The 17,243-nt window shown below is 43.1% G+C and overlaps 1 protein-coding gene across 2 annotated transcripts in view; it reads left to right on the top strand.

Annotated features, from left to right (window-relative positions):
- The window catches only part of MALT1 (MALT1 paracaspase), a 64,130-nt gene that overhangs the window by 761 nt on the left and 46,126 nt on the right, over positions 1-17,243 (top strand). For both annotated transcript variants that reach the window (XM_003995258.6, XM_011288150.4), the window contains exon 2: positions 9,069-9,235. In XM_003995258.6, the coding sequence (XP_003995307.3) occupies positions 9,069-9,235 (167 nt within the window). The remainder of the gene's footprint in view (positions 1-9,068; positions 9,236-17,243) is intronic.

The following is a 17,243-nucleotide window of genomic DNA, read 5'->3' on the forward strand; positions in this document are numbered from 1 at the left end:
CTGAAACTAAACTCTCCACCTTCCTCCAAACCAACTTAACCGGGTTCTCTTCTTCACTTCGCCGTGAACACTGAGCTAGAAGTAAAACTATTTTCCTCTCACTAGGCTTGAAACTGCGAACTCTTGGTCTCAGGACTTCTTTGCACTCTCAAGAATGATTGAGGACCCCAGGGAGTTTTTAATGTGGGTTCTATCCATTATATACATGTACTGTGCACTGATATTTACCGTATCAAAAAGTAAAAGTAAGAAACTTTAAAAATATTTGAACTTATTTGAAAAGGATAGCCCATTCTACATGTTAGCAGAAATTACATGTTTCTGGGGGCGCTTGGGTGGCTCTTAATATCGGCTCAGGTCGTGATCTCACCTGGGATCGAGCCCCCCACCCCCGCCCCGTTGGGCACTGTGCTGATAGTGCAGAGCCTGCTTGGACTTCTCTCTCTCTCTCTCTCTTTCTCTCTCTCTCTCTCTCCCTCTCTCTCTCTCTCTGTCTCTCTCCAAAATTAATAAATAAGCATTTTTTTAAATTACATGTTTTTGTGAAAAAACAGTTTTCAAAACCAAAAAAAAAAAAATTAGAAAAGTGGCATTGTTTTACATTTTGAAGATCTGTGCCTTAACTGCAGAGAACTGGCTTTTCTGTGCTTCTGCATTGGGTCTGTTGCACTGTCACAGGTCACGTTACACCGGGTACTCCAATGTACATTTTTTCAGAGAGTGAGCGAAAATGCTAAGTCTCATCTTAGTGTCACTGCGAAAAACCGTTTTGATCCTGTGGACCCTGTGACTGCACTAGGAACTACACTAGGGATGCCCAGACCATACTTAAAACCACCCCTCTCTACCTTCGTTAGGATTTTGGTCTGCCTTTGAACCCCTTAGAAGTTTTGTTTTGTTTTGTTTTTACCTTCTCGTATAACTAAACTTTGTCTGGTATGGTTATTTGCACAATTTCTTATGAACTCCTTGAGAACAGGAGGCATCACTTAAGATTCTGTGTGTTATGCATAGAACCTGTCTTAGACACGACAAATGCTTTTGAATTGAGAGGGGAATCATTCATTCAGAATTATGCTTATCGAGTGCCTATTATTTGCTGGAAGTTCCAGAAGATAAAAAGATGGCAAATATTTAGTTCCTATTCACAAAGACTTTTATAGCAGTGGACTGTTATTCTGAGACATTCACAAATAACACGTTAAGTGCTTTGTTGGGTGTGGATAATAATAACAGTGGGCTTTTATCATTTATTAATCACTTAGTGTATACCAATGCACGAAGTATGTACATACATTATCTACTTTAACTCTCACAACGACCTCGAGTTTCAGAGTTTGGGGTTAAACCAGAGTCATGAGGGTTTAGGATTCTTTGGCCACAGAGTGGAGTAATGATGTGAGGTTGGAATTAAGAAGTGGTAAACTTGTGGGGTGCCTGGTGGCTCAGTCAGTTAAGCGTCCAGCTTCAGGTCAGGTCACGATCTCGCAGTTCATGAGTTCGAGCCCCGCGTCAGGCTCTGTGTGGAAAGTTCAGTGCCTGGAGCCTGCTTCGGGTTCTGTGTCTCCCTCTCTCTCTCTCTGCCCCTCCCCTGCTCATTCTCCCTCTCTCTCCCTCTCTCTCTGTCTCTCTCAAAAATAAACATTGAAAATTAAAAAAAAAAAAGTAAACTTGCAAAATTGAGACAGAGGGCACAATTTTTTTTCTGTTCTAGGGAGAAAGCAAACATGCTTCTTTTAGGGAGAGGGGACTGTGCAAAGAAAATCCAAAATACCGTTATGCTAGGTCCATAGATTTCTGAATTTCTAGACTTAACAATGCAAAAAGTTGTCTTCCTTGGGGGTCAGATCATCAGATCTGTGATTGGTTAGTTTGTGATTAGTACTCTCGTTAGGGAAGGCTCTGGGTTTTCCTGAGGACCTGGGAGTGAGGACTCCTAATTTGGCAGTGGAGGAAAGAAAAGGAAGGAAGAAGGCCCTGCCGCCACTGAGGAAGTGTGGATGCCCGACTTCAGGTGCCCAGTGTACCCCCCCCCCCCACCCAGAGCCCCAAGCCTTCAGTCAGGTTTTGCTTTGCTGATGACTCCAGAGTGGTTTGCTTGACAAAGTAACAGGAAAGTTTGAGGCCACATCTCTGGTGAGGGTGGTGTAGACAGAAGGGCCGTAGCCTCACAAGATGTGACAAGCAACAAAGGGCGTGCGTTCGTGGAATCTGACGGTTCTGGGGTGCAAAGTCTGAAACGAAATTGGTGGGGTTTCACCAACCTTCCTGGAGGGTAAAGATTAGCTCAGAGTAGGTGAGTGGTGGTCGGAAGTGGGGGCGGCCCTGCAGGTTAGAAAACTGGGGAACATTGGGGCCCCCCGGGTGGCTCAGTTGGGTAAGCATCCGACTGCCGCTCAGGTCATGATGTCACAGCTCGTGAGCTCGAGCCCTGCCCCAGGCTGGCTGATGTCATCGCAGGGCCTGCTTCAGATTCTCTGCCCCCTCTCTCTCTGCCCCTTCCCTGCTCATGCTCTCTCTATCAAAAATAAATGAATATTAAAAAAAAGAAAGAAAGAAAACTGGGGACCATTAACGTCATATACCTACTAAAATTTGAACCACATTGACATAACAGAAAGTTAGCACTGGGAGCTTCGGGGGCTGGAGAGGGGCAGAGGAGGGGGCCAGGTAAGCTGGTAATGTTTACTCTGTGTAAGACAAGTTATTTCAGAGTAATTTCATACTGTTGATCGAAGAACACCTCGATTGCACCAAGTCCCCGAGGTATTTTCCTCCAGTGTCAAAGGGAGGAATTGAAGCGTGAGGGTGCAAGGGGCCAACAGTTCCCGTGAGGATGTGGGCCTTTCCCTAGAATCTTCAAAGGCCGCCTGTTGTTTGTTTTCACTTTTTTCTCACTCTATACGTGTCTCCTCAAACCAGATGAGAATTTAATAAGTAAACCACAAGAGTGCATTCTGAACTGTCCATCAGGGATCAGGAGTCATTGTAAGTGTTTTCATTTGATTGTGGGTGACCCAGAATCAATCTTGGCCTATAATTCAGTTCCCCACAACCGTGTGCGTATGGGAATCCCCTAAACACAAACCCGGCCCCAATTCCCTTCCAAACCCACCTGATACTGGACAGCCTTTGCTGTCGGCGGAGACAGGTGCAGGTTCTGAGTGTCTAGCCCAGGGTACATAAATTCTGTGGTGGCCTGGAACATCGAGGCGCCAGAGGTGACACAGCTCCCAGGAGGCTCCAACGCTGCCCGCGTGCTGTGCAGGAGGGAGCTTAGGACGGGGGCGGTGGGACGGGGACCAAGGAAAACCAACACAGAAGGCGCTCCTTAGCCCCAGACCTCTGTCCTCACTCGGTTCACGAGAGGCCTGAGAACATGTGTGAGAAGCCGAAACCAGAGATCTCCTCCCGTTTCTGTCTCTTCGGCCTGTCTCTTCGGTGTCTGAAATTCGGAGTGCTTTAGGAGTCAGGCTTCGTATCTCTTTACCTACACGTCTTCACCTAATCCCTTTCTTGGTTTGTCCTTAAGTCTCATGACGATACAGATTTAGGTGGATGACTCTTCGTTCGTATCTTCAGTCCATGTCTTTGCTTTGAGCCCCCCGGATTCCTACGTGTAGGTGCCTATTTTCCATCTCCTCTTGAATGCCTAACAGATATCTTATCTGAAACGCAACATGTCCAAAACTCAGCGTGTCTTCCCCAGCAAAACTCTCTCTCATGCAGGTTTCTTCATCTCAGTAAATGGCAGCCACAGCCCGCCCATTACTCAGGCCCCATACTTCACAGTTATTCTTTTTTTTTTTTTTAGATGTCTATTTTTAAGAGCGAGAGAGAGCATATGTAAGGGAGGGGCAGAGAGAGAGGGAGACACAGAATCTGAAGCAGGCTCCAGGCTCTGAGCTGTCAGCACAGAGCCAGACGCAGGGCTCGAACTCACACACCACGAGATCATGACCTGAGCCGAAGTCAGCTCAACTGACAGAGCCACCCAGGCACCCCACGTCACGGTTATTCTTGACTCCACTTTCACACCACATCCATTTTAGCAGCAGCCCTCAGCCAGTGCACCTTCAGTGTGCATCTAGAATCCAGCCTCCGCGGCTCCGGCACTGGTCCAAGCCACCGTCATCTCTCTGCGGGTTCATTCCAATAGCTGCCTAACTTCCACTCTGCCCCCACCCCCGGGTGATTCTCAGCATAGCAGTAAGAATTATTCTTTTAAGACATTTGGTCGGGTCTTACCCTTCCTCTGCTCAAAACCCTTCCATTGCTTTTCTGGTTCAGTGTAAAAACACCATTTGTTTACCAGTTAGCTCTTAGACCTTGTTATCTTCCTCCCTTTCTCCACTGTCGGTGCACCTGCTTTCTTGCTTTTTGCTTGAACGCAGTAGGATCTTTGCACTTGCTCTTTACTCAGCATGAGATGGTCTCCACGGGTGAAATGTATGACTTGCTCTTTACCTCTTCACGTGTTTGCTTACGAGTTACCTCCTTCAGTGAGGTCTTCTCTGATCACGTTATTTAAAATTACCCTGTGCATCTGCTTTGCTTTGTTTTTCTCCAGAGCACCTATGACCTTTGGATGGACACACACACACACACACACACACACACACACACACACACACACACACCGTTTGTCTACCTGTGCGGGTATACATGTATATCTCCTCCTGTAGAAAAACCCAAGACGTTAAGGGAATTTTGTCTTGTTTGCTACCATATCCTCAATACCTAGGAAAAATGGTTGGCCTATTTTAGGTGATTAATGAGTAGTTGTTGAATTAATGAATAAAGATTCCAAACAGTAAATGTTCAAGAAGAGAAGCAAAAGAACATAAAAGCAATGCACGGTTCGTACCCTAAGGGATGTAAAATGTGTTTTGTTTGACTATACATTTTTTGAAGTGAAGGTAAATATAAATACTTTTAAAAGCAAAACCCATTTGTTTCAGTAACAGTCTTTTTTAAAAAAATATTTATTTATTTTGCAAGGGAGAGTGAGAGCCCGCTGTCGATGCAGAGCCTAACATGGGGCTCGAACTCATGAACTGAAATGAACTGAGCCGAAATCAAGAGTCACCACGCTTAACTGACTGAACCACCCAGGCGCCCCTAAAAACAGCCTATTTGTTTCAGTAATAGGCTTTTAACTTAAATGAAAAATTCCAAATTAGGGTTGGTAGAAACCACTACAAAGCACAGTCTTTACGGGAATGTAACTAAAAAAGGAAAGACATAAAGGCTGGATATGTGTAAGCATCCTCTCTGCTGAAATCCAGTGCCCATGCAGAAAATCAGTAAAAAAGGAAAGGAGATATAGAATCTTGTTTTTCTCCTGTGCCTCTTGTATTGGAAATTTTTGTCTACTTCAGTTTTACCTTTCTTCATTTGGAAGGAAGAAGTCAAACTGTTTCTCATTTTTTTCTGTATCAGCATAAATATTAAAGCATCACTTGGTTACATTTGGTGAGATATACCAGATTCTGATAACCTCTCTGTATCATAAAAAAAAAAATATGTTTAGCTTGCAGCATTCTTGTTTTTATAAATCTCATATTCTAATTATCTCAAAAAAAATTGGTGATCCTTAAGCTATCTCTAATACTGGTTCCCCGACTTGGACATTACAGGGACTAACAAAAGAAAATTTCATAAAATGGAGGACCAGTGGGTATCTGCAGCTTTTGTTGTTTCTATTGTTATAGTCACCATTCTTCCATAAAAGAAAAGACACTTGAACACTGAAAAACAGGAAAGACCATCTTAAAGACAAAAAGACAGTCTTAGCGTCCTTTTTTTCTTTTAATTTTTTTTTAATTTTTTTTTAACGTTTATTTATTTTTGAGACAGAGCAAGACAGAGCATGAACGGGGGAGGGTCAGAGAGAGGGAGACACAGAATCCAAAACAGGCTCCAGGCTCTGAGCTGTCAGCACAGAGCCCGACGCGGGGCTCGAACTCACGGACCGCGAGAGCATGACCTGAGCCGAAGTCGGACGCTTAACCGACTGAGCCACCCAGGCGCCCCTTAGCGTCCTTATTTTTATCATTTTACCATGGACTTCAGATTGTGCTGCCGCTGGTCTACGGTCCAGAATTTGGGAACAGTTAACCTATATTCTGATGAGTCACATTTAACAAAAATTGAGTATTGAATATATTCATTTAACTGAGACACTTGGAAAAGAATGGTGAGTGTAGAGACAGGAGGCCTTGAAGGACATGATCAGGTTACCAAACTAGGAACTACTCAAAAACATTTTTTTTTTAATTTCTCTTAATGTTTATTTATTTTTGAGACAGAGAGAGACAGAGCATGAACGGGGGAGGGTCAGAGAGAGGGGGAGACACAGAATCCGAAGCAGGCTCCAGGCTCTGAGCTGTGAGCACAGAGCCTGACGTGGCCTCAAACTCACAAACCGTGAGATCATGACCTAAGCTGAAGTCGAACACTTAACTGACTGAGCCACCCAGGTACCCCTCGAAAACATTTTTAAGGAAAAGCTAAAACAGTTTCAGAAATTAGCATGATTAGGAAATTGATATTCTTTTAATATCCCCATATTTTTATTGCATAAGAAAAGCTCACTTTTATTGTGTTATTATTTGCCACACACTAAGCGCTTGGGGCATGGATTATCTAATTCTAACAATCCTATGAAGTGGATGATACTGCCAGTGAAATTATTTTGGTTGGATACATTTTTTTTTCTAAATTTGCTAGATTACCAACTTCACTACAGAATTATAAATCTTGAGTGACCATTATACAAATGCTCTGGTGACCTTTTAATAAAAGTGATCAAAATGAATATGGAATAAGGTTATTCCAAGTCATATGAAAACTTGCGGACCTTGCACCTGCCACAGCTTTAATACTGTTACCCCTTCCGTCCCTCTAGCTTCCAGCCTTTTTAGTTACGATTCAAATTCACTCAGTAATCATTCAGTTATGAGCGACTAATACGGGCACGACAGATTTTAGGTATCGAGGGGTTAAAAATATAGGGTTTCTGTTTTCAAGGAGTTCGGTGACCCAATTAGGTACAGAAGACATGGATATGAAAGAAAAGCTCGTGGTTTTAAGGCAAAATGGTGCCAACTGAGACGTAGAGAATTGGGGTCTGCAAACAATGACCCGAGAGCCAGATTTGCACCACTACCGGTTTATGAGCTAAGAATGGTTTTTATATTTGAAAAATTGCAAAGCAAAAGACAAGGAAGAAGAACACGCAGTGGACCGTATGGCCCATAAAGCCTAAAATATTTACTCTCTGCCACGTGACACAAGTTTGCGAACCTTTGGTATACGAGAAGAGCACCCTCGGGAGACCGTGTCTAAAGTGTATTTGGAGGACTTGTGTGGTCTGGGCAAACCTCACAGAGAAGCGAGAGGTATTGGACTTTCATTTAAACTGGTAGGGAAGGGAAAGGTCTCTCTGAAGGTGTGTGAAGTGCGAATTCTACAGACTATCGTGGAGCTGACCCGAAGGCTTTGGTTGGCCTTTGTTGTTGGTCACGTCTCTTTGGGAAGATTATTGGGTTTTTTTTGTTGTTTTTGTTTGGTTTTACTTTGTTGTTTTTCTTCTCTTGCATGTTTCATACTTGTGCTTTCCCTTCCTATGAAATGGTTGAAGTCCGTACTCCTTGTCCTATTATTTCTGGCCGTGTACAGTCTGGTCTTAACCTTTCTAACCTTGTATACACCTACTGAATACAATGACATTGAAAAAGAAATGGTATGTGTACGTTAAATGGTGATACTGAAAAGAAATAGTTTTAACAAAAGGACGAGACCTAAAGATTCTTTAGAGTAGAGGTCAGCCAACTTTTTGTATAAGGAGCTAAATATAAATAGCACGTGTGTTCAGCTTTGCAGACCAACTACTCACGTCTGCTGTTATAACAGGAAAGCAGCCATCCACGTTTGTAAAGGTGTGTGTGAGGGAGCATAACTGTATTCCAACAAAACTGTTTACAAAATCAAGTGGCTGGGTGGGTTTGGCCCTCAGACCAGAGTTTGTCTTCCTCCTGCGATAGGGTATTTCTAGGTGCTTAGAAGTACTGTACTTTGAACGTCAGTAGCACTGATAGTCTTTTAAAAATTGTTGATAGAATGAGCACACATAGTGAAAATTCGACAATACAAAAGGTTTACAGTGAAAAGTGAATCGTCCAGCTTTGAGCTCTGCTGCACTGGCTCCCCTCTGTAGGACAATCCCAACTACTAGTTTCTTGCCCATCTTTTCAAAGTTAACTCTACACATAAGAAAAACACATATTAATAAAAATGGTATCATGCAGAACATACATTGTTCTGTATCTTTATTCGCATGATCACACACACAAGGACACTGCTTTGCTAATATAAAATACCATATGTTAAGTTTTTTCCATTTTTCAAGATGTCTCAAAGATCTGTGCCTCTTTCTTGGGTCATATTACACTTTATAAAAAGTGCAAGAAAGAGTAGAGAAGTGCATCTGATCTTTTTATTCCCTGTTCCCAAATTAAAGTAAAAGTTTTCGTCAGTATCAAAGCTAATTTCTCTCGCTTCCTGTTTAAAGAGTTCTCTCATCTTCTTTTTTTTTTTTAATTTTTTTTTTTAAATTTTGTTTGAATGTTTATTTATTTTTGAGAGAGAGAGAGAGAGAGACAGAGTATGAGCAGGGGAGGGGCAGAGAGAGAGGGAGACACAGAATCCGAAGCAGGTTCCAGGCTCCGAGCTGTCAGCACAGAGCCCGACGCGGGGCTCAAACCCACAGATCGTGAGATCATGACCTGAGCCGAAGTCGGACGCTCAACCGACTGAGCCACCCAGGCGCCCCTGATCTTCTGATTTAGTAGTCATGGGAGCTGATCTGGAGAAGAGCATAAAGAGGAATCCCCTATGAAGGCAGAAGGAGGAGGAAAGGACAGTAGCATTCATAACGTAAATAACTTTTCACTACTCAGCGACTCACAGCTTATTCCCTGTAATACCTGCAGTCATGCCAAACATATAGCAGGCATATCACGTTGGAGAAGGTTGTTGACTTGAATTAAATCTGTCGTTTGCAGCTGTCTGGACTTGGAGCAGTGTTCTCTTAAGGTCTTGGAGCCTGAAGGAAGCCCAAGCCTATGTTTACTGAAGCTAATGGGTGAGAAAGGTTGTACGGTCACAGAACTGAGTGACTTCCTGCAGGCTATGGAGCACACCGAAGTTCTTGGGCTTCTCAGCCCCCCAGGTAGGTTCTTCTCCTAGCGTATTCTCCAGGAGTTTGTGGAGGCAGACTTAGAGGAAAATATCTCATTTGACAATGAATTGTGTTAAATGGTTTTGGAAAATGTAAACGTTTGGAGCCTCGTTTTCTCCCCCAGGTTGAGACTAAAGAACACACAAAAAGCAAATGTAACACAGAAACATCGATGTGATTGTGGTTCAAAAACATCAACTAGATAGAAGACATTTGGGGGACAAGTAAAACAATTTGGATTTAACATGCATGTTAGATATTAGGGAATCATGTGATAATGGTGGTGTAGTTCTGTAGAAGAATGTCTTTATTCCAAGGAGATGCATGCTAACGTATTTAGAGGATGGGGCGCCTGGCTGGCTTAGTTGATAGAGATGAGACTCTTGATCTCAGGGTTCAAGCCCCACGTTGGGCGTGTAGCCTACTTAAAAAAAATTGTGACGTATTTAGGGGTAAGATTTCTGTAATTTATGTTGAAATAGTGCAGCCAAGGCTCAGTCCGTAGAGGCTGTGACTCTTGATTTTGGAATCATGAGTTCAAGCCCCACATTGGAGGTAGAGATTATTTACAAAAAAAAAAAAAAAAAAAAACAAGAAAGAGATCGTGCAGCCAAAAAAATAAATAAATACATATTTATTGATATGCGTGTATGTATATGAGGGAGATAAAGCAAATATGACAGATGTTTAGTGTTTATTTTGCTGACATGATGCGTTTGAATTGTTGATCGACTCATCCATGTTTTTTTTTTTTTCTCTGAATATACCAATATTGAGTGAGACTTCTTCCTTCCAGGGTCAGGTGTGAGGAATAGGAAACCCCCCCCTCCCCCCAACTACACATGGAGTCAGTCCTGGGCAGGCAAGTCAGGCAGGAGAGACCACGTGATCTAAGTCACCTGATGGCAGCGGTCCTGCAGACCTTCCTTCCCAGGGGTCCAGTTTGCCATTACGGGTCCCACTAGAAGCAGAGAAACCGGTAGAAGATTAGCAGGGCCATGGGTTAAGGACTTGTGCTCTCTGTTTACGTGGTCTTGACGTATGCAGTTTTTACTACGTAGCCAGGTTACTTGTGAAAATATTTTTAACTTAACACGAGAAACCCAAAATTACAATTCAGATCTTACTATTTACTTAGTTCTGAGGTTCGGGAATTAGGGACACACGATAGTGGTAGTTCTGTTTACCAGAAACCCCAACTCAGCTCGGCGTAATAAAGGGAATAAATTCTCACTGAAAAGTCTTGAAGCAGGTTGGGCTTCAAGAGAGGCCAGAGACAGTGTTTTCAAGGAATCGGTTTTTCATCTTTGCCCTTCCTTTTTTGTTATTGGCTTCCTTCCAAGAGTGACTTTCTGCATAGTTGCAGGGTACCTACTGATTGTTCCTTGCACTCATCTGTGTCCCAGCAGCAATCACAAGATTGATTCTAGTTAACTCCTTTTGATGACATGCCCGTTCCTCCCAGGAGGGACGGGGCGGAAATAACCCCTGCTAATGCAGCCCGCATCTCAGTGACATTGTCTGTCACCAGTTGGTGAACTTCGTGAGGTGACATTTGTTAACTTTTATATCCCCTGTGCCTTGGCTAGGACTCAGAAGTTGTGACGATTGAAATCCGCCAGTCTAGGGCACTCAGTTAGCTTCTAAGTTCTCGTACTTGATAGAATACCATAGCGGGGCCTCCGAAAACGCAAGAAACCTCTCCAGGAAGTAAATACAACTTTTAGATCTCGTTATCTTTTTCAATAATCACACTTAATTTCTGTGACTCTTGGTTGCCAAGTCTATAAAATGAGAGTAAGTGTTCTCTCCGTGGCGGACCTGCAAGAGTGGTGTGGAATAATGCCGCCTCGAGCTGCCTCCCCACCACCGCAGAGGCCTCCCATCTCGTGACTTCTGCTGGATCACTGGCCTGAGATCTCAGGCTTCCGAGTTTTTGAAGTTTCCCATGCGTGAAGCTGGGCTTTACTGAACTTGAGTCACATATTTATTTATGTGTAACGATCTGCCCGAAATTTTTGACAATATTTTAGATTTTGACTTTTGACAACCCAGCAGGGAATGCAGAGCCGACCTAACAAGCATCAGTTGTCTCCCCTGCTTTTGACAGGTCCGTTTCTGCTCTCTGTGTTTTTCTCCAAATGGTAGGATTAGCACATTACTGGGAGTGTTCCTCTGTGCAGATCATTCTGATATTTGGCCTGCAAGCTTTTTGAGAGTTATCCCCTGGGACTTTCTTGCATTTGAGGGGAGAACAGGCAAAGGAAAGCAGTTTCTATGTTAACATTTTTATGTTAACACTTACTCACTGTTTCTGTGAAGTTTTATGTCATATTAGCCGTATAGTATCCATTGGGAATCAGCTGTTACTTGAATATTAAGTATTGATTTAAGAGGACATATTTTAGGATCTGAATAATGCTCAGTAATTTCAGGAAGAAATAATTTATTGTTAGCTTTCTATGTACATTTTATATGAATAATCTAAAACTATATTTGCAGGGGCGCCTGGGTGGCTCAGTCGGTTGAGCGTCCGACTTCGGCTCAGGTCATGATCTCACAGCTCGTGAGTTTGAGCCCCGTGTCGGGCTGTGCTGACAGCTCGGAGCCTGCAGCCTGCTTCAGATTCTGTGCCTCCCTGTCTCTCTGCCCCATCGCACTCACATTCTGTCTTTGTCTCTCTCAAAAATAAATAAACATTAAAAAAATTTTTTTTAATAAATAAATAATAAAACTATATTTGCAGATACCAGAATAAAGAAATGTAAGAATTACAGAGAGGGGCGCCTGGGTGGTTCAGTTAGTTGAGCGTCCAGCTCTTGGTTTTAGCTCAGGTCATGATCTCACAGCTTGTGAGATCGAGCTCCGCATCAGGCTCCACGCTGACAGGACAGAGCCTGCTTGGGATTCTCTCTCTCCCTCTCTCTCTCTCTCTCCCTCTTCTCCCCACCCCCAAATGAATACATTTTTAAAAAAATAATTATAGAGACAGTTTTAATATTTTAATAAGGATATTGAGAATAAAAAATACTGTAATTAAGAAGGAAAGCTTTGATACAATCCACTTAATTGGGGATTTTACTCGTTCGTTCAGTAAACAGTGTATCATATAATACTGTGTACCTTTACCATTCCAGGCGTTGTACTTGGTGCTGTGATTCACAGATAATTAAAACCAAAGTTCTTGCCTAGGAAAGGTTCATAGTCTAACAGGAAAAACAAAGCTGTCAATGATCACGTCCTCCACAACTGTAAAAACAAGTGCGTGTAGAGCAAGTCTTACCTGGTCTTCAGTTTTTCCTTTTCAGTGTATTCCTGTATCTTGGTGAAAAAACAAAATAAATAGATCCTCGTGTTTTCTCTCTTTTCTGTGGTAAGGTAGTTTCTTACTACCCCAGAAAGTCCAATGACTTTTCTCTGATTGTCTCCATAGAGAAGTCTGCTTTTGGTGAGTAGGGTGACTTCTGTCCAAGATGCTTTGAACCTCTGAACAGACCTTTCAGACCTAAATGCAGAAATAAGAGGAAACTTTAGGTTCATTTTAGTCTTATTTTGCCACATTCCATTCCAGTTTGTGAGCTGACAGCCAGAGATAGCCATAGGAGAGGGCTGTAATAAGGAGTTTCTCTCATTTTCTGAGAAGCTGGGTTTCTTTTACGTATTTGTTTTGGTAGCCAAGAAGTAGCTGGGGCAGACGTCCCCCTGCCTCTAACTGGAACGATCCCTTGACTAGGAGCCAAGCTCAATGGCCCCTCACTGAGCATGGGGTCAAAGCCAAGGGTAACTCACCCCTAACTTCATGCTCTCCATGGGCTCTGACACCTAGTATATTTTCTGAAGGAGCCCCGTAGGATTGAGGTTTACCCTCTTCTGCTTTGTTTCTAATTGGGCTTTTTTTTTTTTTTTTTTTCTAACTGGGCTTTTTCACAGCACGTGGATTGCCTAGCTGCTCCCCGCTCCCAGTTTATCTGGCCTGTCCCTTATGTTAGAAAAATTGCATACGGTTTTTATGTGTGGATGGTGCCCGTCCCCATTTCCCAGCACTCATTGCTTCCCTATTTTATTCCCTTGCTCATCTCACTGGGAACTGGAGGGGAGTGGGAGCGTTGAGTGGGTGCTGACATTGTTTGAACCATAGCTCCCATAATGGTTTTTTAGACCTTTATTTTCTCATTAAAGGACCCAAAACCCTGACTCCAAGGGACCAGTATTGGCATCTGTATCCTTTGCAAATAATGAACCTAGATGTGCAGTTGAAGATGTTTGTGTCTTCTGTTGTAAGCGAAAACATGTTGAGTAGATTTATAGGCTCCATCAGTTACATAGTTCTGTAGATCACAAAATGGCTGCCAAGGAAGTGATGCCCTGACCCAGAATTTGTTAAGCAGAGCCTAGATGATGGGGGATGGTTAGAGAGAACGAACGTCGTATACATGGGTTTCATCAGATGAATCCCAGATTTCACTCTCTGTACGTATCAGACAGCTCTGGCTGAGATCTCTTCAGTGGCGTCTTTTCCATTTGGCCCACACCTTTTTTATTTCACATCACTTCACTTTTTTTTTTTTTAAATGCCTTTTAGCACCCTTACTGTTACGTTTCTGATATCAAAATTTTATTTATTTATTTATTTATTTTTTTAAATTTTTTTTTTCAACGTTTATTTATTTTTGGGACAGAGAGAGACACAGCATGAACGGGGGAGGGGCAGAGAGAGAGGGAGACACAGAATCGGAAACAGGCTCCAGGCTCTGAGCCATCAGCCCAGAGCCCGACGCGGGGCTCAAACTCACGGACCGTGAGATCGTGACCTGGCTGAAGTCAGATGCTTAACCGACTGAGCCACCCAGGCGCCCCTCAAAATTTTATTTTTTATTATTCCTACTGTCTTTAAGACAGGAACTAAGGTGGTTGACTATTATTCACTCATTTGCAAAATACCTTTAGTTCAGAATCATCTTATCTTTATAGTTCTGTGAAGGAACAGAATTGTGCTGTTACGAACATTTAAATTTTAAATGTGAGCACGTATTTATGTGGAAAGTAAGATTTCCAGTGGTTATCACTTAGCCAGAGTCACAGTTATTGACAAAAGTAGATTAAAGCCCAGGTCTGCTGACCTCAACCTGGACTCAGTGTCATTTCTCTCATGGCTAGGAAATTTCTGGGCTATTTGAGAAACTTGGTGATGAATTATTACCCCAATTGCCACTTTGACCCATGGACGGCAATTTTCTGTCCTTGCCAAAGTAAAAAACACTGCTACTACATCTCATAAGGGACTTTCCGTGTTTCGGGAGTGACAGAAATTTCTGAAAGGAAAATATCAAGAAGCGAAAAGAGGCAACAGTGGTATGGATGGGAATAAAGATAAGGGAGAAGGGTAGAAAGGTAGAAAAGCAGTGGTGAGGTCTGAAAGAGTGTGTCTGTGCCGAGGTTTCCAGGGTCAGTGTCCGATGTGGGAGAAGAAGGGGTATGATGAGGGGACGAGGTTTAGCCAGCGTAGGTGCAAATGTTCCCTGACTTGTAAGGGGGACATATATGGACTTGCTGTGGTTGTGTTGGGGAGAGATCAGTGGAGGAAGAGAAATGGGATTTATTCTGGGATAATATGAGGAGGCACTTTTCAATGATAGCTTAGAAATTCTTAGAATAACTTGGAGGAAGAGTTTTGGATAGAAGCTGATGGAAAGAAATTTTTGGTTCATGGTCTCTGAAAACAGATGGATTGTAGCATATACAGTACTTGTAGAAGTTCCCGGAACAGCTGTTTATAAATTGCATCAGTATTTAAATGCATCTCAAGAGGGACGCCTGGGTGGCTCAGTCGGCTAAGCGTCCGACTTCAGCTCAGGTCACGATCTCGCGGTCCGTGAGTTCGAGCCCCACGTCGGGCTCTGGGCTGATGGCTCAGAGCCTGGAGCCTGCTTCCGATTCTGTCTCCCCCTCTCTCTTTGCCCCTCCCCCGTTCATGCTCTGTCTCTCTCTGTCTCAAAAATAAATAAACGTTAAAAAAATTTCTTAAATGCCTCTCAAGAGACACTAGCCTAAAGGGAGGCTATCGTGAATCTTCCTGTCACCATAGGGAATCACCCTAATTTATGTTTTGGAATTCCAGCAGGGTTTTGAGTTTTATTGGTCAGTATCACGAATCTGTGATCTACACAGGTTTGTGTTGAACACACGATCCCCGTGTTCCATCGTACCTGGTTCAGACTCTTCCCGGCTTACAGGAAATCAAGTAACCTCTTTGACTTCTTTGCAGATGTTATCTGAAAATAGACTTGTTTGCCAGGAAGCTGTGTATTCACGTTGTCAAATAGAACTTTCATTTGTTTGCCATGGTACACCCTGCGTAGCACTATGCCATCTTCCCTCCTTACCTTTGTTCAGCACCTTCTGACTAGTGGGCGCTGCGCGAGGGTGGTTACAGGTTGACCATGGTTCCCTGCCGCACAACACTACGTGGGAGGAAGGAAATTTGTGTGGTTAAGGCATGGGAGGTATTGTGACTTCTTGTCTTTACTACTCACCAAGGGCAGTTTCCAGATCACGTGGTGCCTTTCAGTTCTCAGCCTTTGAAGCATGAAGTAATAAATACATGTATTTATTTGCTTTGCTTGTTGAAGACTAGACTACTGAAATTGGTGTTACAGGACAGATGTATAAGCTGAGTTTGAGTGTACATTAAAAATCATGTAGTCTTGGGGCGCCTGGGTGGCACAGTCGGTTAAGCGTCTGACTTCAGCCAGGTCACGATCTCGCGGTCCGTGAGTTCGAGCCCCACGTCGGGCTCTGGGCTGATGGCTCGGAGCCTGGAGCCTGTTTCCGATTCTGTGTCTCCCTCTCTCTCTGACCCTCCCCCGTTCATGCTCTGTCTCTCTCTGTCCCAAAAATAAATAAAAAACGTTGAAAAAAAAATTAAAAAAAAAAATCATGTAGTCTTATCTCCCACACGAAGGAAGGATACCCATTTAGGACATCCTGACCCTATGGGCCCTTTGTCCGTTCAGAGTCATTCATTTCTTTGTAAGACACTATAGGGAGAAAGCCCTTTAATTGACATCACTCTTCTCTCTTTGTATAATAGGAGAGAATATTTGCCGTGGTAAATTTATGAGCACTGCCTGGCGCTCTCACCGTGGCAGACGACTAACACGGGAGGTGCGCTAAGGAGGGGCGCCTGGCTGGCTCAGCCGGTGCAGCATGCGACTCGATCCCAGGGTCGTGAGTTCAAGCCCCACTTTGGGTGTGGAGATGACCTAAAAATAAAATCTTAAAAAAAAAAACAAAGTTGGGGGGGATACCTGGGTGGCTCCATCAGTTAAGCATCTGGCTCTTGATTTCAGCTCAGGCATGATCTCACGGTTCATGGGATTGGACCTGTGTTGGGCTCTGCGTGACAGCACAGGGCCTGCTTGGGATTCTCTCTCCCCCTCGCTCTCTGCTCCTCCCCTGCTTTGGCACATGCTCACTCTCTCGCTCTCTCTCTCTCTCTCTCAAAATAAACAAAGTGTTAAAAGAAAAAAAAGAATCACTGGAAAATAACTATGGATGTGTTAATTAAGCCAGTTGTAATCACTTCACAATGTGTATGTTTATTAAATTATCACATCATACACCCTAAATTTATACACATTTCATTCATCAGGTGTACCTTCAAAAGGCAAAGGAAAAAAAAAAAAGAATCATTGGATTAACAAAAGCATGGGGATTTTAAAGCCCAAAAAAACCTAGGTTGCATTCTGGTTCTGCCATTTTACAATGGAAAAACAATTAGTCTCAGAGGTTCAATACTATACTCAAGGTAATTTGGATGGCTTTTTGCAAATAACTTCATTTTCTTCATTATAACATAGGTGTAATCAATATCTAACTCACATGGTTCTTTTGAAGGCTAGAGATCAAAACGCCTGGCACCTATAAAGCAGTCAGTAGTTTTTATTGTGACGGTGATACGTGTTCATTCAACAAATACGTGTTGAACACTCAACTGTTC

The sequence above is a fragment of the Felis catus genome, chromosome D3 (assembly GCF_018350175.1).
Source record: "Felis catus isolate Fca126 chromosome D3, F.catus_Fca126_mat1.0, whole genome shotgun sequence".
Lineage (NCBI taxonomy): Eukaryota > Metazoa > Chordata > Mammalia > Carnivora > Felidae > Felis > Felis catus.